At 41.3% G+C, this 24,374-nt stretch overlaps 1 protein-coding gene across 2 annotated transcripts in view; it reads right to left on the bottom strand.

Annotated features, from left to right (window-relative positions):
- Positions 1-19,108, bottom strand: part of TMTC2 (transmembrane O-mannosyltransferase targeting cadherins 2) — a 420,955-nt gene extending 401,847 nt beyond the window's left edge. Inside the window, exon 1 of one of the 2 annotated variants that reach the window (XM_089652355.1) lies at positions 18,683-19,108. In XM_089652355.1, coding sequence (XP_089508481.1) covers positions 18,683-18,765 — 83 coding nt within the window. In that variant the 5' untranslated portion in view covers positions 18,766-19,108. The remainder of the gene's footprint in view (positions 1-18,682) is intronic. The other variant, XM_089652348.1, reaches the window with a different exon arrangement.
- Between the last annotated feature and the right edge of the window lie 5,266 nt (positions 19,109-24,374).

The following is a 24,374-nucleotide window of genomic DNA, read 5'->3' as shown; positions in this document are numbered from 1 at the left end:
TGTCCAAGGAATCTTTGTAAACACGAACAAAAAATCCAAAATGTTAAAAGTAGATTGGCTTAATGAGATAATGAAACCAGAATTATGCATATTATATTTTATGTATCACTATTTATGTATATAGTTAATGTAATAAACTATAGTATACTCATTGCTGTTAATTGTTGTGTATATCGCTCGTTCTGGCCGGAAGGGCGTGGCTACAAGGTCACATGCACACTGCATCACTTCCACGGAAGACGTCAGCACTACGTATTGCCTGACAAATACATTTTTTAGATTGGTTAATGTGGGCCACGATTTCGACCAACAAACAAACGCCTCTCGGTCGTCAGATGACTGATCGGTCGATTTTCTAATTGTGTATTCCCACCTTTAGGCTAGACCTACACAAAGAAAATACCGTTTGCATCAGTTTACGGTCCTTTCGCACGGGCAGACTCGTTTAGCATATCTGCTTGCTTGGCGGAGGGATCTCTCTGCTGATCCCCGCTGAGCACTGGATGACAGGTCTGTGTCCGCTCCGCTACTGCAGAGCAGACACAGAGCAGCTCATTGTCCTCCGGATGGAAAAGGACCGCCCATCCGTTTCTATCTGACCTGATGAACGGAAAGGGAATTGGATCCCCATCCATCTCTTTTTTGCGGGTCAGATTGGATTGGATGTTGGCGGGTGAAAAAGGACACGTCCATTTACACCTGCCACTTCGTAAAAAGAATGGAGGTTGCGATCGCGTCTGCCTGAAAAACAGGCAGGCGGACCCAAATGGAACCTATATGTGAAAGGGGCCTTAGGGCCCTTTCACACTTGCGGATCATTGGTTTCATTAGTTCAGTCACATTTTTGCAAAGAAAAAATGGATCAGTTTACATCTGTTTTTCATCAGTTTCTTTTGCATCCACTTAACCACTTGAGTCCCAGAGCCATTTTTTTTAGCCCTGAAGATTAATTAAACCCCCAAAATATCATATTTTCTGAAATCAGACATCCTAGAGAATAAATCTGTGGTAGTTGATCTTAGCGCAATGGTTTATAAAATGCAAAATTTCAGTAAAAAATACACTGAAGTTAATTTTAGGGGACACAAACACAATAATTTACCCATTTCTTTAGAATATAAAAGATGAAGTTGCACCGAGTAAATAGATACCCGACATGTAAGCAATAAAATTGCATGCACCTGTGAAACAGCAAAAAAAATCAATACCCTATATTTTCCATAGGTGATGCTTTAAAAGCCCCTACAGGTCATCTGTTGAGCATTACCCATGAGCTCTGGTGCTAAAATTATTGATCTCACTCTGGCATGCGCGGTGATGTGTCGCATAATTGCTGTTTGCGTAGGCATCCCAACGGTTGCATTTTTTATGCATGCCTGCATATGTGGATATGATAAGACTCACATTTTTTTTCTTTTTTTTTTAAAGTTCATGCATCTTAATTTTTAACTTATGATTTTATTGCTATCACATAGGGGACCAATAGCATATAAGTGACAGGTCCTATTTGTGGGGGTGGGGGGCAGGAGAGGAGAGGAACAGTGTATACAGACAGGCTCCCTAACTTGCAGTCATTGCTGGTTTTACATGTAATTGCCCACTTTATTTTCCCTTTACTTTATAGCTCCGAAGGAGCTATCATTTGGCCGCCACTGAAGTAAACAATCACCGGGGATGTCAATGGATGACCCCGCCCCTTTATTTACTTTAGCGGCTGGGTGAATGGTAGCTCCTTCTTGGCACTGTAAAGTAAAGAAAAAAAAGTTGCCAATTACATTTAAAACCGGCAATGACAGCGCAAGTGGGGGAGCCTGTCTGTATACACCCCCCCCCCCCCACCTTGTCTGCAGTACACACAGCCTTAGACCTTTTTCACCTGGAAAAAGAAAAATGATTCAGTCTACATCAGTTTGCACATCCATATTCAGTTTGGTTCAGTTTACATCAGTTCAGTGAAGTTTATATTAGTTCAATTTACATTGATTTTTATCAGTTCTGTTTAGTTTACATCCGATCTGTTCAGTTTCAATGATCTGGAGGTTGACTGTTCCGTTTTTTTTCTTTAAACTGAAATGGATGTAGGCAGATGTAAACTGATGATCATCCATTTATATCCGCTCACCCATAGACATACATTGTGGTTCAGTCGGGATCCGTCTGAAAAACAGATAGACCTAAACTGAACACCTATGTGAAAGGGGCCTTTACCTCGGTTTTCAGTTCAGTTCATATGTTTTTTTTTTTTCTTTGGTTGTTCAAGAAACCAATCAGAGTTGACCACTGTATAAACAAAGGTCTCTTGCCTAAAAAAGGGCATTTAAACAAAATAGATATAAATGGACAGCATCCATTAGCATCCGTTTCAAAGGATCTGGATATTGGTTGTTCCATTTAAAAAAACAGAACTGAAAGGACGAGGATGTAAATGCATAATCATCCCTTTACATCCATTTGTCCATAGAAATGAATTGTCCATTTTCATCCGTCAATAGATGCATTAAAAACTGACATAAGGAAAACCTGTGTGAAAGGGGCCTTAAAGTGACTTCCAGCAAATGGTTAAAGTGGAAGTTCATCTTCACAAAAACTGAAAAGGTGAACAAACATCCAACAGCCTTCCCACCCCACCGGTCCGTGCTGCACTTACCTCCGTGGGAGATTAGCTGTCACTGCCCATGCAGCTTTTGGGACAGATTAGAGTGATTTCAATTGGTCGAAGTGGTCATGTGCCACTCCGATTCATCCTGGAAATCCTCAGGAAAGTCAGGGAAGAACAGCAGGGCTTTTAAATCCCCAAACTGCTATACTGTGTGGGCAGTGACACCCTTGGAGGTAAGGGTAGTAGGGACCAGTGGGGTGGGAAGGGTGTAATTCATTAGTTAACCTATTCATTTTTTGTAAAAAGATGAACTTCTACTTTAAATCTCTCAGTTACAAGATGTGAAAAATAGCCCAATGTAGCTCTAGCCTAATGATACTATGGATAACTTGTTTGCCATCATACATTTTTATTCATAAATGCTCCAGTTAGAAGTCCAGAGGAATTGTTGGTAATCTATTCTTCACCTATACACACACATTAATAGGATGACGTATTCCAAAATAAAAATTTAGGACATTACAGAAAAACTATAGCTCTTCAGCCCGAGTGGGCCAAACAAAGTGAAAATATCATTACTGTGTCTAGCTGCACAACAGGATAGTAAGACAGAAAATTGTTAGTTTCTGTGTTTTCCTACTGAGTTACATCTTCACAGAACAGCTATAATGTCACCAGTCACCTTTTGTACTTCCATTGGGGGAGATTATCTACACTCACTGTTAGTTATTACTTAACAACTTTCCAGCATGAAACAATCACACCGGGGGTATTCAGAGTGGACTGCCATTCCTTTCATTCCAACAGAACTTTCTGAGATGAGGATTCTAAAGACACCAATTTGAAGAATTAAGAGATATCCCAAAAGCCCCAGATAGCCCTTGACATCTTCAGTGATAACAGGGGTCACAAACTGATGAAATTCAGAGATTCACGCTGGGCTGTGATCTGCAGCATAATTTACTGGAACCTTACAATTTCAGCCGCACTCTTCTACCAGGACCAAAGTTTAATGAAAGCAGTATGTGGTATGCTATTGCACTTTATTGGAAGTCAGATAAGCTGCTCTGAAACATCTGCAATTTTCACAAGAGAACACATGATAATAATGCTGCACTCAATAACGACGTTGTCGGCTCCTCACTTCCCCCGTGTTATTACAAATCATCAGAGTCTGCAAAATTCACTTATGAATGGATAAGATGTGATGAATTTGGAACAAAATGATGGTTTCCTTATTTTATACTTAACATATTTTTGTATCTCATTTGTGAACAACCCAACCACTGAAGGACACATCAATCACCCTGCACAAATTGACTGTATTATTACTATTGATTTATAGGGCAGTGATATTTGCTGTAGAAATGTAGATTGTGAACAAGAACATATTAATAAGGGTTCCAGTAGTTTTCTTTATTTATTTTTTTTTTAGACAGGGGTCTCATTTCAATTATTTTGGCCCAGACTCTCAAGCACACACACTCTTAAGAGACAGCAGTCACATTGGAGAACAGAGTAGGGACAGTAAAAATAGTCTAACATACTCTTTTTTTCTTTAGAATGATTTCAGCCTTGGTGTCCTTCAAATGTCTACACATTCATATTACTGCTGTCACGTGAAAATGAACTATAACAAATCAAAAAATGTATTCTTATAAAGCCACCTTTTCCACAACGTTGTTGGGGGATCCTAAGCTGAGTGGTGGAAGATCTCTGCGGATTGACCACTATGAGCTCTGTCCTTATACACAAGTACCTGTGCTGGTGATCCCTCATATTATTATGGATGACTAATGAATGTTTGTTGTACTTTTGATGTATATTGTTGGAATCCTGGTGATATTTTTGGCTATGAATGAATAGGAAGTACCTCTATCAAGTGACATTCTTATTCATTAGGGCTTCTTTTTCCTTTTTTGTTACCCAATCCTAATGTATTGTGGGATGGGATGTGGTATCTAGGTTGGTCCATGTGACATAGCACCAATGGGGGAATATCCTCCGCCAATGTTAATTGCAGCAATTTTCCTTTACCACAACTTGGGTTACCAAATTTCAGGGAAAGGCTCACAATACATGAGACCAGGCATACAACAAATCTGGATTTGCTGGACATGTAATTATATTTATTTAGGATAGCAACATTTCTCACAACTAGGCCACATCATGAAAGACATTAATGTTTTGGTTCTTAACGGGGACTTCAAAACTACTCAGGAAAGGAAAACTTTTGAAACAAGAATGATATTTCTTTTTTACACAAAGGATAATGGACTAAATGTGGAGCTTGGTTTTCTGTCCATCTTCACCTACAGCCCTCTCTTTGCCTAATCTCACCAATTACCTAAGTTTAATAACTATTGCTGTGTGTGTTTGTGCATTTTTTTTTAAATATGATCTTACTTATTATTCTGATAAAACTTTGTGTGTTAATACTGCTTAGATCTTGAAGAACGGTTACATGCCGAAAGCCTGTACTAAAAATGTGGATGTTCGTGCAAAAGAGAAAAAAAAAAAAAAGAGAAGTATAACGCTCAATGCTCAGTTGTTCTTGTTGCATATAACACAGTGTGTGTATATATAGCTGGACACAGGCAAAATTTTAGATTTTTCAGGTATTTACAAAAACATATTCAAGCTATAGTTATATAATGGATATGGGCTGAACGTGCACACTCTCAGGTTTCATTTGAGGGTATGTATATCCAAATTAAAGGAAGGGTTTAGGAATTACAGTCAGACCTGAAGATTAGCCATCCCCCCTTTTTCAAGGGACCAAAAGTAATTGGACAATTGAATCAAAAGAGGTTTCATGACCAGGTGTGGGCTACTCTATTATTTCTTCATCAACTAAGCAGGTAAAAGGTCTGGAGTTCATTCTAAGTGTGGTATTTGCATTTGGAATCTATTGCTGTGAACCTACATCATGCCTTCAAAGGAGCTGTCCATGCAAGTGAAACAGGCCATTGTAAGGCTTCAAGAACTAAACAAATCCATCAGGGAGATAGCAGAAACATCAGGAGTGGCCAAATCAACAGTTTGGTACATTCTGAAGAAAGAAGAACGCACTGGTGAGCTCAGCAACATAAAAAGGCATGGATGTCCAGGGAAGACAACAGTGGTGGATGATCACAGGATCCTCTCCATGGTAAAGAAAACCCCATTCACAACATCCAGACAAGTGAAGGACACTCTCCATGAGGTGGGATTATCATTGTCAAAGTCTACAATCAAGAGAAAACTTCACCAAAGCAAATACAGAGGGTTTACCACAAGGTGCAAACCATTCATAAGCCTGAAGAATAAAAAACAAGATTAGATTTTGCCAAAAAACATCTAAAAAAGCCAGACCAGTTCTGGAAAAGCATTCTTTGGATGGATGAAACTAAGATTAATCTGCACCAGAATGATGGGAAGAAAAAAAGTGTGGAGAAGGCTTGGAACAGCTCATGATCCAAAGCACACAACATAATCTGTAAAACATGGAGGAGGCAGTGTGATGGCATGGGCATGCATGGCTTCCAGTGGCACTGGGTCATTGGTGTTTATTGATGATGTGACAGAAGACAGAAGCAGCTGGATGAATTCTGCAGTGTTTAGAGATATACTGTCAGCCCAGATTCAGCCAAATGCAGCAAAGTTGATTGGACGGTGCTTCACAGCACAGATGGACAATGATCCAAAACACACTGCAAAAGCAACCCAGGAGCTTTTGAAGGAAAAGAAGTGGAATATTCTGCAATGTCCGAGTTAATCACCTGATCTCAACCCAATTGAGCATACATTTCACTTGCTGAAGGCAAAACAAAAGGCAGAAAGACCCTCAAACAAAGAACAACTGAAGACCGCTGCAGTTAGAGCCTGGCAAAGCATCAGAAAGGAGGAAACCCAGTCTTTGGCAATGTCCATGGGTTCCAGACTTTAGGCAGTCATTGCCAGTAAAGGATTCTCAACAAAATATTAAAATGAACATTTATTTATGATTATATTCATTTGTCCAATTGCTTTTAGTCCCTTGAAAAAGGGCGGTGGCTACTCTTTAGAGCTGCAATTCCTAAACCCTTCCTCCAATTTGGATGTACATACCCTCAAAGTAAACCTGAAAGTGTGCACTTTCAGCCCATATCCATTATATCACTATGGCTTGAATATGTTTTGGTAAATATCTGAAAAAAAAAATCTAAAATTGTGCCTGTGTCCAAATATATATGGACCTAACTGTATGTGTGTGTATATATTATATATAATATTATACAGGATTCATACAGCGCCAACAGTTTGCACAGCATTTTACAAAATGAAGGTCGACATTGCAGTTACAATACAATTTGGTACAAGAGGAAACAGAGGGCCCTGCTCGTTAGAGCTTACAATCTAGGGGAAAAAAATAAATTTTTTATATATATATATATATATATATATATATATATATATATATATATATATACATATACACACACACACACACAGCAATAAAGTACAACTTTAAAAATTGTCCTAATCACTCAAAGACCATAGGTGGGTGCTGCAGTGAACTGACAGATGGCGTTGTTAGCAAACAAAGTTCATGGGCAAAGTAATCACGGGCACACCATCAATATCAAGTGAATCTTTTATCTTCCACCATAAAAAGCAAGAGATGTTTTGAGTTCTAAAAGATTTACTTGATAGATGGTGTGCCAGTGATCACAGCTCCAAATGTATTAGTGGTTCTCTGAGCATTTCCAAATATACACACATATATATATATATATATATATATATATATAAAAAGTGGGAGAGGGAGATACACACACATATCACTTTTCTGGCATGCAGCTGAGAACTTGCTGTTACAAAGTCACGAGATACATAGAAGATTACTAATGCCAAGGTGGTCACTTTACTATATTCCCTGCTTTACTATGCGCAGAAGGAGGTAAATCCAATCAGAACCATACAGAGCAGTCCAGCTCTTTGCTGAAACACATCGAAGGAATTGCAATGCAGTAAAAATTTGGGCTCTGGCTGCAGAGTGATTTTCTAATTAGACACTTTCAGCATGGCCAGAATAAAATCTCAGGCTCTCTTGAGCAGGGCTGTTAATTTTGTGTATTGGTTAACACTTACTCAGTGCTCTGGGGTATCACCATGTCATGTCAGGTCAAAAGGCCTTAGTAAAAGCATCATTTAATGTGTCTGCTGCTGCATCCAGAGAAATGGATAAGAATCTTGTTGGATTACATTTCACTGTAGACTGCCCATTAGTATATGTGAGGTTGCAGAAGCCCTTTATCTTTTTACAGCCGTCAAGGAGAACTGGAAATGTATAAAAACAGCACCAACAGGTTAAAATAAAAAAAACGGAAAAGGTAAGCTCCTAATGCCACCAGTATTCATGGCATCCCAGCTTTCCATAAGACACAATGCTGGAAGTATCTGCTTCTTTTTTATGTTTTTTGTTTTGTCTTGAATGTTTTTTTGATGAATTCTGATCCAAGTTATTTACATAAACTTAGAAACACACATCCAAAATGGTCAATATTGACGTTATGGTACTTCTTTTAACTCTACTTCTCCAGATGTTTTGGTTTTAAATGATCATTCATCAACACACAAGACAAGCTTTAAGTAATCGGCAGTGGCATCACTAACCCCATGAATATGCAGCAGACTGTACATGTGATCATATTGTCAACTGGCTTTTTAATCAATGCACAAAAAAGAAAGTTTTGCTTAAAGAAAAAAAAAAACAAAAAAAAACCATACATTAGATTCAGTATGAATATTCATCATGCATTAGAACACTGTGTCCCTTAGAGGGCACTTAAAACACATTAAATATGAATTAATTCCCTTTTTTGGAAAGAGACAGAATGAAAGAAAACTTCCATAGATGATATTCATCAACTTGACTTCCACATAAATTGCTGTTAAAGTTCTTTTAATGTATTTTATCACAGCTGACAGTTATGTTGAGATATGGGAAACGGTAACTTGGGTGGCTGCCCTTCTGTCTATAAGACACTATTCACACGGGCATGCCTATCCATACACCCAAGCAAAGGGTCATCTTTGCCCGCATGGGATGCACAGGTGCTCTGTGGATCTGCATTATAGGCAATCCCATTCATGTCCATTAGGATGCAGTGGCTAAACAGACACAGCTGCTGGTCAAAATATGACAGAGGCGTAAGTGCGCATCCCCAAATGCAAGTGTTCAGGGACACACATCTGCACAGCTGTCAAACTGAGAGCAGCGGCAGCGTCTGCGCAGATGCAATGAATGCTTATAGATCCTATGCGATCAAACACAGTCCATCGCATAGGTGTACTAATAAAAATGCCTGTGTGAATCCTTAGGGTCCATTCATGCCAGCTGCTGCATTACACAACGGTGAGCATTATGGTGCAGGCAGTGCCAATCCTGGTGCATTGTACTTTTCACTTTTTTTTTTTTAAACAAACTTTATTGCAATGTCACATAAGGGTTAGGGACCGATGTGAATGTACAATATACATGTAAAGCGTTGAGTAAAATTGATGGCGCTATATAAGTACCTGAAATAAAAATAAATAAATAAATAAAGCTGGAAAGTGCAATATCAGGCTCACGTCTGCACAGAAACCAATCAGCTTCCAGATTTTATTGGCAAAGCTAAATTGAGTTAGGAAGCTGATTGGTTTCTATGCAGAAGTGAACCTGATTTTGCACTCTCCAGCTTTAGTAAATAAACCCCTATGTGACATTTGATAAAGTTCTATTGACTGCCGTGCGGGAACTGTGCTGCACTGTAAAAGTATTGCACACGGTCCTTTTTTTTTCAGCACACATCAGCCGCACACCGCCGCAACGCAGTGGTGTAAACTGGGAACATCGGAGACGAGGCATTTTGCGGTGAGGGTGTAGTGGGACTGCACTGGCCAGCTAGCCGCACCGCTAAATGAGGACTAGCCATCCAACCCAGTCCCGCCACACCTGTTGTGACCCCTGCTTCACATATCCGCATTCCTGTGGTCTGCGTTTTGCGTGGGCATGGGAGCCCGTGCCCCAGGACATGCAGGGAAGAAGTTGGTTCCAGTACGATTGCAATTTCCACTGCGGGAGGCGTACCAATTGAATTAATGACACCCACCCAAGGGTCCACATTCCTCTGTGAGGGTGGTGCTGCTGCACAGATTTTTGTGCGGATCCACAGTGGCACCACCTGCACATATGTGAACCTAGCCTTAATGTAGCCTAAGTGAGAACAAGATTTTTTGTTCTTGTAATTTCTTCGCATGACTAAAGCTGGCCATAAACGTGTAGATTTTCGTTCGAGAATTTTCCTTTCAAGAATATTCGTTTGATTTTCTAATTGTTAGTGGGGTCAAATCAGTGTTTGTTTTCAACTGCAGTGATGGGAAAATTTCGAAGGGGCAAGAGGGAAAACTTTCCTAGATTAAAACATTTTTGGCCAGTATATGTGGTTATCATTCATAAATTACATTCATTTTAAAGTCGAATGTTAAAAGCAAAAGACAATTTTCGGACGACATTCGTCCATTCACCGAATGTTCAAAGACTTTACATACGAATATTCTCATCTGAAAATCTACACGTTTATGGCCAGCTTTAGGGCTAGTTCACACCATGCACAGTGACCTATGTTTTTTTCACACTGGATCTTTTTTCACATTGGATTCCACCCAGGTCTGAGCTGGGCACACCGGTGATGAGGCATTTTGCCTGGTGTTGCGGTGAAGGTGCAGTGGGACTGCGTTGGACAGCTAGACCCACTGCTAAACGAGGAATAGCCATCCAACCCAGTCCCACCACACCTGGTGTGGCCCCCTGCTTCACATATCTGCGTTCCTGCGGTCTGCGTTTTGCACGGGCATGAGAGCCCGTGCCCCGGGACATGCAAGGAAGAAGTCCCTGCATTTCTTCTGAAAACGTAGCCCACACGAGAACCTTGGTTCCCAGTACGGTTGCAATTTCCAGTGCGGGCGGCATGCCATTAGAATTAATGCCACCCACGGATCCACATTCCTCTGTGAGAGTGGTGCGACTGCACGGCTTTCTGTGTGGATCTGCAGCGGCACCACCTGCATTGGCCAGCTAGCCCCACTGCTAAACGAGGAATAGCGACCCAACGCAGTCCCACCACACCTGGTGTCAATGTAGCCTAAGTGAGAACAAGATTTTTTTGTTCTTGTAATTTCTTTGCATGACTTAGGGCTAGTTCACACCATGCACAGTGACCTACATTTTTTTTTCACACTGGATCAACCCAGGTCACTGAAAGGACACTTAAAAAAACAATGGTCTTCTATGTGCCCTGTTTACACCACAATGCTGGTGTAATGAACATTGCTGTGTGGAAAAATGCAGCATTTCTGCATTTTTCTGCAGCACACTTGATGACACCACAGGTTACTACAATGCACTTCAAATAAAAAAATAAAGAAAATAAATGAAAAGTAAGCAGCTCCTTGCCATAACTCACACAGACAACTGCCAGCACAGCATTGGCTTTCTATATGCCTCATTTATACCACATAGGTATACAGTATATGTACGTTTTGCTAAATGCAGCCTGTCTGCATTTTAATGCAACTGAAATTAAAGATAAAAAAAAACATAAAATGTTCCAATGTTGACCCTTGCTAGCACCTGTCACTTCACAACGAATTACATGAAAATGCATGCCCAAGCGCAAAAAAACACAAGCATGAAAATGCACATTGACGCACTTGCATTTACAATAAATCATGGTGAGTTTTTACATGCAGTATGGTGTGAAACTACTCTTATTGAGAACAATACCCACAAGCTATTATTTGTTATAAGACACCAACCTCAAACATAGCAAATAATCCAAAAGCAACACACAGTAAACCACAGCAACCAATCAAAAAAGTGGTTTGTTATTGTTTGACTGCTCTAAACTGTCAATGGTGAAATCTGATTGGTTGCTACATGTTGCACTCCATCACGAAGGCAGAGCAGACACATTAGTTAACACATGAAATGTAACTACAGGAAGAAAAATGGTTGTGCAATGAATGATGAATGTGGAAGTATGAACATAATCAGAGATAAGAAACTGCTAAACATTTCTTTCCATATGACAAATGACACGGTTGTTTAGTTTCGCACTCTGGGATATAAAGTTGGGTGTGTGACAAGTGGACTTTAACACTAGATTGCACACTGAAACTTTTTTGCCTCTTAATACTTCCACCAGCAGCGTGTGTAGGCTCTCTGGCTCTTCTCCACTTATTAGCCCAAGAATTAAATTCTAAATGCAAACACCTTCTTTAAGTAACATCCTCAGGAATTCACTTTCCTATTGCCTGTCACAAAAAGCCGCAGTTACCAGCTCACACAAACCCGGGGGGATCCATTCACTCTCCACAGTAAAGAGAGGCTGCTGAAAGCTGTCAGAGTAAATCTATGCTCACTTTTTGGATGGTTTAATTTCAATGGAGCATGAAACTCCACAGGATGGCTAATAGGCTTAGCCAGGCGTGCCGTTCTCCCTAATATATTTTAATTATGCATCAGTCTTAATTGTAATCAGATTAAAATCCGCAAAAAAAAGCGCACAAATTGGGGCTTTCCCTGATGACTACTTGGAGGTTATGTCAGCTTCAAAACTGGACTACTTAGTAAACTGAATTAAAACAAAAAAAAAAAAGTAAATATATACAAAAGTCCACCGCTGCCTATCAAAAGTCACATCATGGAGTATTACAAGAATCACAGCAATGGAGTGTTAGCTGGAATTTAAAGTTACAAACTGTAACCATTAAATATATAGAAAAGTCCACTACTACATCATAGAGTATTACAAGTATCACAGTGATGGCCAACATTGGGATGTTGTATCAGATTGTAAACAAAATGTAACCATTAAAAATATAGAAAAGTCCACCAGTGTCTACTAAGACATGATAGAGCAGGGGTGGCCAACTGTGACCCTCCAGCTGTTGTAGAACTACAAGTCCCATAAGGCATTGCAAAACTGACAGTTACAATCATGACTCCCAAAGGCAGAGGCATGATGGGACTTGTAGTTCACCAACAGCTGGAGGGCCACAGTTGCCCACCCCTGTGATAGAGCATTGTAAGAATCACAACAGCAGCTAATATTGGGGTGTAAGCTGGAATTTAAAGTTAAAAAAAAAAAAAAAAGTAACCATTGAATATACAGAAAAGTCCACTGCTGCCTACTGGAGTATTGAAGAGCCAATATAGGGGTACTATCTGGAATTTGGGTAAAAAAAATAAATAAATAAATAAAACATATATACACACACATTTCAATGCTGCCGATTAAAAGTAGACATACGATGGAGCATTACAAAGAAAAAAAAAAAATCACAGCACTGGTTGATACTGAGGAGTTATCTGGAATTTAAAGGGACTCTATCATGATAAAAGTATAGAAACTGCCATTGTTGGCACTGTTTTGAAATTGCCATTTACCTGGCTGTGTGTACATTCAATACTTTGTAGTCCCAGAAAAAATATGGTGTAAACTTAGAGCTAAAGAAGCAGCTTGGATCAGCTATGAAACGTTGTCAACATTACCAGTGGAGTTCAGATGAATGTGACTAACTACTACTAATAGATATAGCATGCTGTCGGGCTAGGTTCACACCTATGCAGGCTGCATTTGAGCTGTTTCTGCACTTGCAGTTTTTACACGTTTTTGCCGCGTTTTACATTTATTTTTCTTGTTGCTAGGCAGATTTAAAATGTAAAATGCATCAAAAACGCATTAAAAAACGCGGCAAAAACACAATACATACTTTTCTGCAGTGTTTCCATTTAAGATTATAGAAATAAAAACGTATTTAAAAAGGTCCCTGACCCTTTCTAAAAAACGCACTGGATGAAAACACACAGGTGTGAGCATGTCCCATAGGAAATAATGTTAAATGGACTGTACTGCGTTTCTTCAAAACGCTGCAGAAAAGGCTTAGCTGTAAACCTAGGGTAAAGGAGTGTCATAATGGCTTGCTGCTATATTTGGTTCAGGTTAGGGACTCAAAAAGCACTGAAGTTTATTTATCATCATGGTGATATTTTGGCTTTGAGGACTTCTAAGTTTCTGACCCAAAACAAAGAAAATTCGACTCCTGAATCACCATGTACCAGAAATGAGAAAGTGTTATTATTTAAAGTGACTTTGTCATGGGAAACAAAAAGGGGGTTGCTATTGTTGTCCTCCCCTAAGTTCTCTGTCATAGTAAACAAGCAAGCTTACAGGAGGCCGTCAGCGGCAGCCCCATATTTTTTTTTATGACATACTCATGTTAAGTGAAGATGCTTTCTCATATCTAATAAAAAGTCATAATGCTTTGTAATTTAAGTCAGAGACTCAGAAAGCATTGAAGTCAAAATATCAACATGACAGTCAGGGGAATTAAGGAGAGGTTGTCTATGGCAGCCCCCATGCTTTTGTTATGACAAAGTCACTTTAATTAAAAATGATTTCTTATATCTGTTAAAAAAAAAAAAAGTCTTAAGCCGGCCATACACGGGTCGAATTCCGAAAGAATTTTCTTTCGAAAATATTTTCTAAGAATTTTTGTTCGAATTTCACACCATTAGTGGGCCACAGAAACAGTTGTAACCATCGAATCTGAGTGATCGGGCAAGTTGGAAATTTTTTGAAAAACGAATGAATTTCAAATCAATGATGGTTGAATTGTGCGAGAAATGTAAATGAAAAAGAAATAAGCCTGAGCTGTGACCTGTAAAGAAAAGAAAATTTTTGGCCACAAAAATTATTTTCCGCAGCAACGCGAGGTGAAATTGAAGGCTTGGTTGGTTGAATTTCGAAATCAATGGTGGCGCCAACAGATTACAAAATGCACGAAAATTCTGATTTTCTAAAGACAATTCATTTGGAATTCAATCCATGTATGGCCTACATTAATGCCTTCTCGCTATATTTAAGTCAGAGACTGGGAAACCAGTGAATCCAAATCATCATCAATAGTCAGGGGGGAGGTCATCAATGGCAGCTTCCATACATTTCTCATGTCAATTTAAGCAAAGATGCTTTCACATTTTTTTTTACAAATTCATAATGCTGTGTCACTCTAGTTATGTCAGAGACTGGGAAAGCATTGAAGCCAAAACATCAGCAATGACAGTCAGGAGGAACTTAGAAGCGGTCATCAATGGCAGCCAGGGGCGGACTGACAACTCATGGGGCCCCTGGGAAATAAGGGATCATGGGGCCACTGTGTCCTTGCCCACACTCAAAGCACACCCAAAAAAGCCTATAAAAAAGGTACCAGGGGCATTTCATGGGGCCCCCTACTGACTCCGGGCCCTCGGGCAGTGCCCGAGTGCTTGAATGCTCAGTCCGCCCCTGATGGTAGCCCCCATACACTTCTCACGATACAGTCACTTTAAGTCATTTCTGTTCTACACTCATATTGCCTTATTGTTTGTTTTAAGTCAAAACTCACTAAAGCTAAAACATCAGCATGCCTGTCAGAGAACTTAGGAGCAATCGTTGTTGGCAGCCCCCATCCTATTCTTATCACAAAGTCACTTTAAGTAATGATGCTTTCTCATATTTGATACAAAGTCATAATGTTGTGTCATTTATTTTAAGTCAGAGTCTCAGAATGCATTGAAGCCAAAACATCAGCATGATAGTCAGGAGGAATTAATGAGAGGTCATCAATGGCAGCCCCCATACTTTACTAATGACATAGGCACTTTAAATAATGACATTATCCCATTTGTGTTATAAAGTTGGAACACTTTATTATTTGTTTTAGAGAAAGATTCAAAACATTGAAGCTGTAATATATCAATGTGACAGTCAGGGGGATGAAGGAGAAGTCATCAATGGCAGCCCCAATCCTTTTCTTATGACAGTCACTTTAAGAAATTATGCTTTCTCATTTCTGTTATAAAGTCATAACACCTTTGTTTAGATAAAACCCTTGGAAACAATTAAAGCCAAATTATCAGCATGACAGTCGGGGAATTTAGGAAAGTTTGTCAATGGCAGCCCTCATACTTTTCTTATGACATTGTCACTTTAAGTAACGATGCTTTCTCATTTGTGTTAGAAAGTTATAATGCTTTATCATTTGTTTTAGCCTGGGTTCACACTTCTGCAGTGTGGCATATATTATGTGATTCACACAGGAACCGCACCGCATTTCTGTGCAAATCTCATGCAAATTCTGTACGGTGCGATTTTATCCATACATTTTGTATAGCTCAAATCACACTGCATCGAAAAGGTGCAGGACCCTTTTTGGGTCTGCACTAGAATCTGATTGCATGGATATTCACACTCATGCGATCCGATTCTGCACATCGCACCGCATTTTGTGAACTGATTTCGGGGGGTTGTTAAGTTAACATAGACACCCGCATTGGTTCGCATGAATGGGGTGCGATTATGATGTGGTGAGGAATTCGCATAGAAACTGCTGCAAATTCTGCACTGCATCAGTGTGAATCCAGGCTCAAAGAAAAGACTTAAAAAGCACTAAAGCATGGCAGTTGGGGGGGGGGGGTTAAAGAGAGGTCATCAATGGCACCCCTTAATTATTTCAATGGCATGGTCACTTTAAGTAATGCTGCTTTCTCATTTCTGTTATAAAGTCAGAACGCTTTAGTATCTGTTTTAGGTGGAAGGCTCAGAAAGCATTTACGATACAACATGACAGTTGTGGATGGGGGGGGGGGGTTAAACAGAGGTCAGCAATGGCACCCCCATAATTCTTTTTATGACATTGTCACTTTAAGTAATGACACTTTCTCATTTCTGTTATGAAGTCAGAATGCTTTAGTATGTCTTAGGTAAAAGGTTCAGAAAGCATTTAAGCTAAAACACCAGCATGAGAGTTGGGGAAGGGGGGGGGGGTTAATGAGAAGTCATCAATGGCACCCCTATCATTATTTTTATGACATCGCCTCTTTATGATGCTTTCTCATTTGTGTTATAAAGTTAGAATGCTTTATCATTTGTTTTAAAGGAAATACTCAAAAAGCACTAAAGCCAAAACGTCAGCATGGCAGTTGGGGTGGGGGGGTTTAAAGAGAGGTCATCAATGGCACCCCATAATTCTTTTTATGACATATTCACTTTAAGTAATGATACTTTCTCATTTCTGTTATAAAGTCAGAACGCTTTATTATCTGTTTTAGATGGAAGGCTCAGAAAGCATTTAGGCTAAAACATCAGCAAGACAGTTGTGGATGGGGGGGGGGGGGGTTAAAGTGATGATCAATGGCACCCCCATATTTTTTATTATGACATTGTCACTTTAAGTAATGATGCTTTCTCATTTGTGTTCTAAAGTTATAATGCTTTCTCATTTGTTTTAAAGAGAAAGTCTAAAAAAAAGCACTCGAGCCAAAGCATCAGCATGGCAGTTTGGGGGGGGGGGGTTAAAGAGAAGCCGTCAATGGCACCCCTATCATTCTTTTTATGACAACGCCACTTTATGATGCTTTCTCATTTGTGTTATAAAGTTAGAAAACTTTATCATTTGTTTTAAAGAAAAGATTCAAAAAGCACTAAAGCCAAAACATCATGATGGCAGTTGCGGTGGGGGGGGGGGGGGTTAAACAGAGGTCAGCAATGGCACCCCCATCATTCTTTTTATGACATGGTCACTTTAAGTATTGCTGCTTTCTCATTTCTGTTATAAAGTCAGAACGCTTTAGTATCTGTTTTAGGTAAAAGCCTCAGAAAGCATTCAAGCTAAAACATCAGCAAGACAGTTGTGGATGGGGGGGGCGGTTAAAGTGATGATCAATTGCACCCCCATATTTCTTTATGGCATTGTCACTTTATGATGCTTTCTTTTAGTGATAAAGTTATAATGCTTAAATATTTGTTTTAAAGAGAAAGACTCAAAAAGCTCTCAAGCTAAAGCATCAGCATGGCAGTTGGGGGGGTGGGGGTTAAAGAGAAGCCATCAATGTCACCCCATCATTCTTTTTATGACATCATCACTTTAAGTAATGACGCATTCTCATTTCTGTTATAAAGTCAGAACGCTTTAGTATCTGTTTTAGGTGAAAGCCTCAGAAAGCAGTTGTAGATTGGGGGGGGGGGGTTAATGCGATGATCAGTGGCCCCCCCATATTTCTTTTTATGACATTGTCACTTTAAGTAATGATGCTTTCTCATTTGTGTTATAAAGGTGTAATGCTTTATCATTTGTTTTAAGGAGAAATGCTCAAAAAGCATCAGCATGGCAGTTGGGGGGGAGGGTTAAAGAGAAGCCATCAATAGCACCCCCTTATTTCTTCTTATGACATTGTCCCTTTAAGTAATGCTGCTCTCTCATTTGTGTTATAAAGGTATAATGCTTTATCATTTGTTTTACAGAGAAAGATCCAAAAAGCATCAGCATGGCAGTTGGGGGGGAGGGTTAAAGAGAAGCCATCAATGGCACCCCCTTATTTCTTCTTATGACATTGTCCCTTTAAGTAAGTAATGCTGCTCTCTCATTTGTGTTATAAAGGTATAATGCTTTATCATTTGTTTTACAGAGAAAGACTTAAAAAGCATCAGCATGGCAGTTGTGAGTGGGGGAGGGTTAAAGAGAAGCCATCGACAACCCCATAATTCTTTTTATGACATTGTCACTTTAAGTAAGGATGGTTTCTCATTTGTGTTATAAACTTACAATGCCTCATCATTTGTTTTAAAGAAGACTTAAAAAGCACTAAAGCCAAAATAGCATGGCAGTTGGGGGGGTTGAATCAATGAGGGGACCTCAATGGCACCCCCATACTTTCCTTATGACTTTAAGCACAGATGCGTTGACATTTCTGCTATACAGTGACACTGAAAGTTGCTAACAGGAAGGATAGGAAGCAGTGGAGCTGCCAAGTTTAGTAGATCCATGGAGTTGATGCCTGTGTGTGTGATGGTAGGGTGGTCCAGCGATCCCTGGCTATAGATCCCAGAGGAGACGTTTCCATGTGATGCTGATCAGACTGGATGAAGTGGAGGAGGGTGATGGTGAGGAGGGGATCCCCCGAGTACGGGGAAAGTTGTTGTGCTGTGTGTGGAGCGATCAGAGAAAAGTTTGCCCGGCTGTCAGAGCTCCTACCTGTCATCGTAGCAGAAATCAGCGTCCAGGGTGTTGAGATACAGGACGAGCCCCAGGGCGCCGCTCAGCACCTCAGCGATCATGTCTCCTGCGCTCGGCTCCTGCACACGGCTGGCTCCTGCGCTCCCCCCCCCCCGTCCTTTGTCTGTGCTCCCCCCCGGAGATCAGAGCCTGGAGAGCAGCCGCCCTGCCCTGTGCGCTCCAAGCCTCCTAACCCATGCTGGACGGAGCTCTGCGGGAGGCTGCTGCAGAGGAGCGGCTCGTCCTGGGATGCTGAGGGAAGGTGACAGGAGCGCTGCTGATGGGGCTGCGGGGCTCTCCGCTCTGCCTCTCTCTCCTCCTCCTCTCCCAGGCAGCGGACTGTCAGCACTGAGAACAACCCGGTCAGCAGCATCCAGGGAGCAGCCGCGTGGGGCTCAGTGCTACTCCGCCGCGCATGCTCCAATCACCACCTCTCTCTCCCCAGCCACGCCCCCTATTCTTCTCCCCTGCCCCCGCCCCCCTCCAGCGCTGTGCCCGGCTCCGCTCATCTGTCACTCTCCATCCAGCAGCAGCCAGCGATCGCCTATTAGTGGGGAATGCACTTGTGTCTGACAGCTACTGACAACGGCTTCAGCCGCCTGGAATCTCCGCTGTAGGGGAGCCATGGTACTGTCATTGTAGTGTTCATTCATGCTGTGTTCTCCCTTCTAGATGAACTCATTGCATTGCTTGGAAAATGATCTAGAACTAGAATACGCGTTCACATGGAGATGGTTTTGTGTTTGGCTGGCCATACACCATACAGTCCTCGTGTACAATTTTCACAACTAACTGCATGCTGAATCGCACAGGACCGCACGCTGTGTTGCCGTGCGATTTCAATGCAACTCAATTTTCAGCCCATTCAAACAGGTCCGGATCTAGCCTGTCTGATATGGGGGTGTAGTAAAAAATGTTAGGGGGCAGAGGATCGGAGGTCAGGGGTGCAGAGAACAGGGGTCACTGCTGGCAGAACAGGGGTCACTGCTGGCAGGGCAGGGGACAGGGGTCACTGCTGGCAGGGAAGGGGACAGGGGTCACTTCCGGCAGGGGACACGGGTCACTGCTGGCAGGGGACAGGGGTCACTGCCGGCAGAAAAGGGGACAGGGGTCACTGCTGGCAGGGAAGGGGACAGGGGTCACTTCCGGCAGGGCAGGGGTCAGGGGTCACTGCCGGCAGGACAGGGGTCACTGCTGGCAGGGCTGGGGACAGGGGTCAATCCCGGCAGGGAAGGGGACAGGGGTCACTGCTGGCAGCACAGGGGACAGGGGAAGGGGTGTATTTACCACAAGACAAACAAGGCACTTGCCTAGGGTGGCATTTTTCAGGGGGGCAGCACCTCCCTCCAGAAGAAGAGATGGATGAAGGGACACGCGCATCATGGGAACCAGGTGGGATCTAAGGCTGCGGGCTGCTTGATGGTGTATATAGAGCCTGACTCTCATTCCCGGGGATGTCCGGAGCTGTGAAGATGGGTGTATTTCACTCTATCGCCGGGAAGGGGGGGGGGGAATAATGGAAGGCTTTCAAAGGTGGGGGGCAGGGGTGTTGTTGGTCAATGTCAGGCTCTCTCTGCGGAAGGGGGGGGGTGGCGTTGGTCCGTGTCCATGGGGGAAGACGATATTTGTGTTGCCTGGGGCAGCACAAAACCTAAATACACCACTGGACAGGGGTCACTGGTGGCAGGGCAGGGGACAGGGGTCACTGTTGGCAGAGGACAGGGGTGAATCCTGGCAGGGCAGAGGACAGGGGTCACTGCCGGCAGGGCAGGGGACAGGGGGTCACTGCTGGCAGGGCAGGGGACAGGGATCAATCCTGGCAGGGCAGAGGACAGGGGTAACTGCTGGCAGGGCAGGGGTCAATGCTGGCAGGGCAGGGGTCAATGCTGGCAGGGCAGAGGACAGGGGCACAGCTCCTGCTCCCATCTTTGCACTGTACACAGCCTGGGCACAGGCAGCAGAACTCCCCACACAACCCATAACTGAGATCAGTATACTGTCAGTGAAGGAAAGTACAGTATCAGATTAAGGCAGCATAGTGGCTTTGGGGGGGGGGGCATAGCCTCCCCAGCACCCCACTAGATCCGGACATACATTCAAATTAAATTGCGCTGGATGGCACCAAAGGTAGCATGTGCAGGGTCAGTGCTAGACTAATTTGAACCCTAGCCACTTGCCCTCCTGAGGATTTGCCCCTCTTCCTGACCAGGCCATTTTTTGCATTACGGTGCTACAATACTTTAACTGACAATTGCGCGGTCATGCAATGCTGCTCCCAAATGACATTTACGTCCTTTTTTCCCCCACAAATTTAGCTTACTTTCAGTGGTTTTTGATCGCTTGTGCGTTATTTATTTTTTGTGCTATAAAAAAAGACTGACAATTTTGAGAAAAAAAAATATTTTTGACTTTTTGCTATTAAACATGTCCAGTAAAAGAAATGTAAAAAATCAAATTTCATCATAAATTTAGGCCAAAATGTATTCTGCTACATGTCTTTACTAAAAAAACAAAATCCCAATACATGGAAATTACGTGAAATGTATAGTGTTTACAAATGGCGGTATAGATACTGGGATTTTTAAAAAAAAAATTAAAATTTTTACTAGTAATGGCGGCGATCAGCGACTTTTGCGATGGACATTATGACACTGGGGGGAACTGACTTTGTGTCACTGACATCCCCAATGACGCCAATAGATTAATCAGTGCTAAAAAAAAAGCACTGACATTGTACTAATGGCACTGGGCAGGAAGGGATTAACATGAGTGGTGATCAAAGAATTAACTGTGTGCTGGGTGAGTTTTACTATGGGGCGGTGTCTGTATGCTTCACTGTAAGCACAGTGCATTGGATGGTTGTGCTTTCAAAGTAGTGTGCCCGAGCTGACAGGGAGGAGAACGGTTAGTAAACAAAACAGCTCTCCTGCCTGTCGGAGAAACTCTGGCGCAGGTGAGTAATCACTGGCTGGGACCCGATGACTGACAGCCACGATTGGTGGCGCAGATAGGGTGCACGCGCCCCCTACCTGGAAATGCAAAATCACATATATCTAAAAATGTTCCGCTCCTAATTATCAAAATATATTGTGTGACTTCAATTAAACATTAAATAATCAAATAGATATAAACATATATATATGCATAATGGGAACGTGATATCAATAAAAAAAATGATGGTCCCATTAATCAAATAATAGTCCAATATTGGTGATGAAGTGATCAAAATATATTATAGTGACTTTCCTTGAATCCTTCAATCAATTTAAATGTATGCTCACTTCCTTCTATGCCTAATAGATAGACTTAATGCGCTTTTGGTTCACATATCCTGGAACCTGCTAAGTTTGCTGCAGTATAGGATGGATGTTGGGTACTTCTTGTGGACACCACAATGCTTTACCCTTTTAATTAGCATTGGATATCCCTGCAGGGATTTCTCCCTCCTTCAGCTGCTCAAAGATCCCCTAATCACTCCTCCTTACATGTTCCTCCTGAGTGCAGGCTCCGATCACACGGTATGATATGACCCCTCCACACGTCTCTCCAGTCTGCTCTTCTCCCGTTGACGGGACATGGTGACAGGGGAGGGACCTCCAGCAGATTGACAGCTTCAGCTCTGTTTCTGTGTGCTGTGTGGAGGGGGGTGTCCCTTCCCTCCAGTCAGCTCTCAGAGCTCTCCTCACTGAGCTCTGCAGAGTGTAACTTCAGATCCCTGCCCCCTGCTTTCTGGAAGCTCAGATAAGCTGTATAAATTCTGAATTTGAAGGGGTGTAGAGAAGAGAAGTCTGCAGATGAGCATGTATAATTTATGTAGGAGGATTTGTTTCATCTCTGTGTATCAGATCTAAACTCCAGGTAGTCTAAAGCTAGCCATTGATAGATGGGCTGTTAAGAGAAAAACAAAAACAGATTGTCTCCATCTGGACATTTGAGGTAGATGGAAGAATCCTCCCCCCCCAAGAGCCTGCCTAATTGGATACAAATTGATTGGATAGTTTAGTTAAGGCCTCATATTACATAGTTTTAGTACATCTAAGGGCTTGTTTACATCAGATGCAGTCAAGTGTGTTTTTAAATGCAGCATGAACGCATAGACAAGAATGTATTTCAATGAGCCTAGTTTACACTATTGATATTCTTTCATGTGATCAAACCAATCTCAGTTTGATATGCTGCTTTGGAGGCCAGAGGAAAGATATGGGGTCTAATAGACCCCAGATCTCTTCATAAAAAGGACCTGTCACATCCCATGCTATCACAAGGGATGTTGTTCCCAAACAATAAACATAAAGGCAAAATGCAAAAATCAATAAATAAAATAATTAAAAAAACATAAAGCACCCCATCCCTGTGCTCATGCGCAAATCCCAAAAGCGCACGTAGAACCTATTTGTCAACGGTGATCGCACCACACATGTGAGGTATCATTGCGAAAGTCAGAGTGAGAGCAAAAATTCTAGTGCCAGACCTCCTGTGTAACCCAAAACTGGTATCATGTAAAGGCTTTTAAAGTGTTGCCTATGTATATTTTTTAGGTATCATAGTTTGGCGCTGTTGCACAGGGGTATGCAATTTTACAGCATGACATGTTAGGTATGTATTTACTCAGTTTAACATAATCTTTTATATTTTACCAAACAATTGGGTATTGTATTGGCTTTTTATACATTAAAATTCAATAAAGTGTATTTATTAAAAAGAAATTGTGTTTAAGAAAATGCTGAATGTGACATAAAAATATGCAACACCCACCATGTTATTCTCCAGAGCCTCGGCTTTAAAACATATATAGTGTTTGGGGGTTCTGAGTAATTTTCTAGCACAAAAATGCTTACATGTAGTAGAAGAATGTCAGGATTGGCCCAGCTGGAAGCAGTAAAAAGTGATTCTAAAGGCAGAACTTGGTTTATCTTGAAAAATTCCGTGCATTAATGCAAGCCATAGATGGTTCGTTTATCGGCCGATTTTCGCACCATTAGTGGCCGATTTTCGCGGTTCCTCCTCATTTCTGTTATCGGTCATGCTGGAAAATTTGCGAAAAATGGCCGATTTTCACAATCATTGTTGGCAACAAAACGACCGATGTTTCGTTTTTTGGCTGAAAAATCATCCGATAAATGAACCGTCTATGGTCTGCATAAGGTAAAATCTGTCCCAGTGATAGTATTGCCTCTGAACCCCCTTACATATACCTGAGTCTTATCTTGATCCAGCACTGTGCCCGTCTGCACAACCACTTTAAAGGACCTTACACCTGAAGGTGTCTGCATTGCATTCACTTCATTCAATCTGCTAGTCTACATTATTTTAGAAAAGAAAATTATTACTTAAAAAAAAAATATCTGTTTCTTATGTACTGTATATCTTTTTTCTTTGTTCTGTGAAAAAGTGTGCTTTGCTATAGTGTACCCATATGGAAGAAAAATATATTTGAAATATATTTTAAAAATATTTTTCCCAAATATATTGACATATATTTGAAATGCTACAATTTTGACCATATTCAATATATTTCAATTAAAAAAAAAAAAAGTTATATATACAGGTTAAACTCGAAAAATTTGAATATCGTGCAAAAGTTCATTTATTTCAGTAATGCAACTTAAAGGTGAAACTAATATATGAGATAGACTCATTACATGCAAAGCAAGATAGTTCAAGCCGTGAT

Source organism: Staurois parvus, unplaced genomic scaffold (genome assembly GCF_062004578.1).
Source record: "Staurois parvus isolate SC_StPar_1 unplaced genomic scaffold, SC_StPar_1.0 ptg000025l, whole genome shotgun sequence".
NCBI classification, from domain to species: domain Eukaryota; kingdom Metazoa; phylum Chordata; class Amphibia; order Anura; family Ranidae; genus Staurois; species Staurois parvus.
This window is presented reverse-complemented; position numbering and strand designations above follow the sequence as displayed.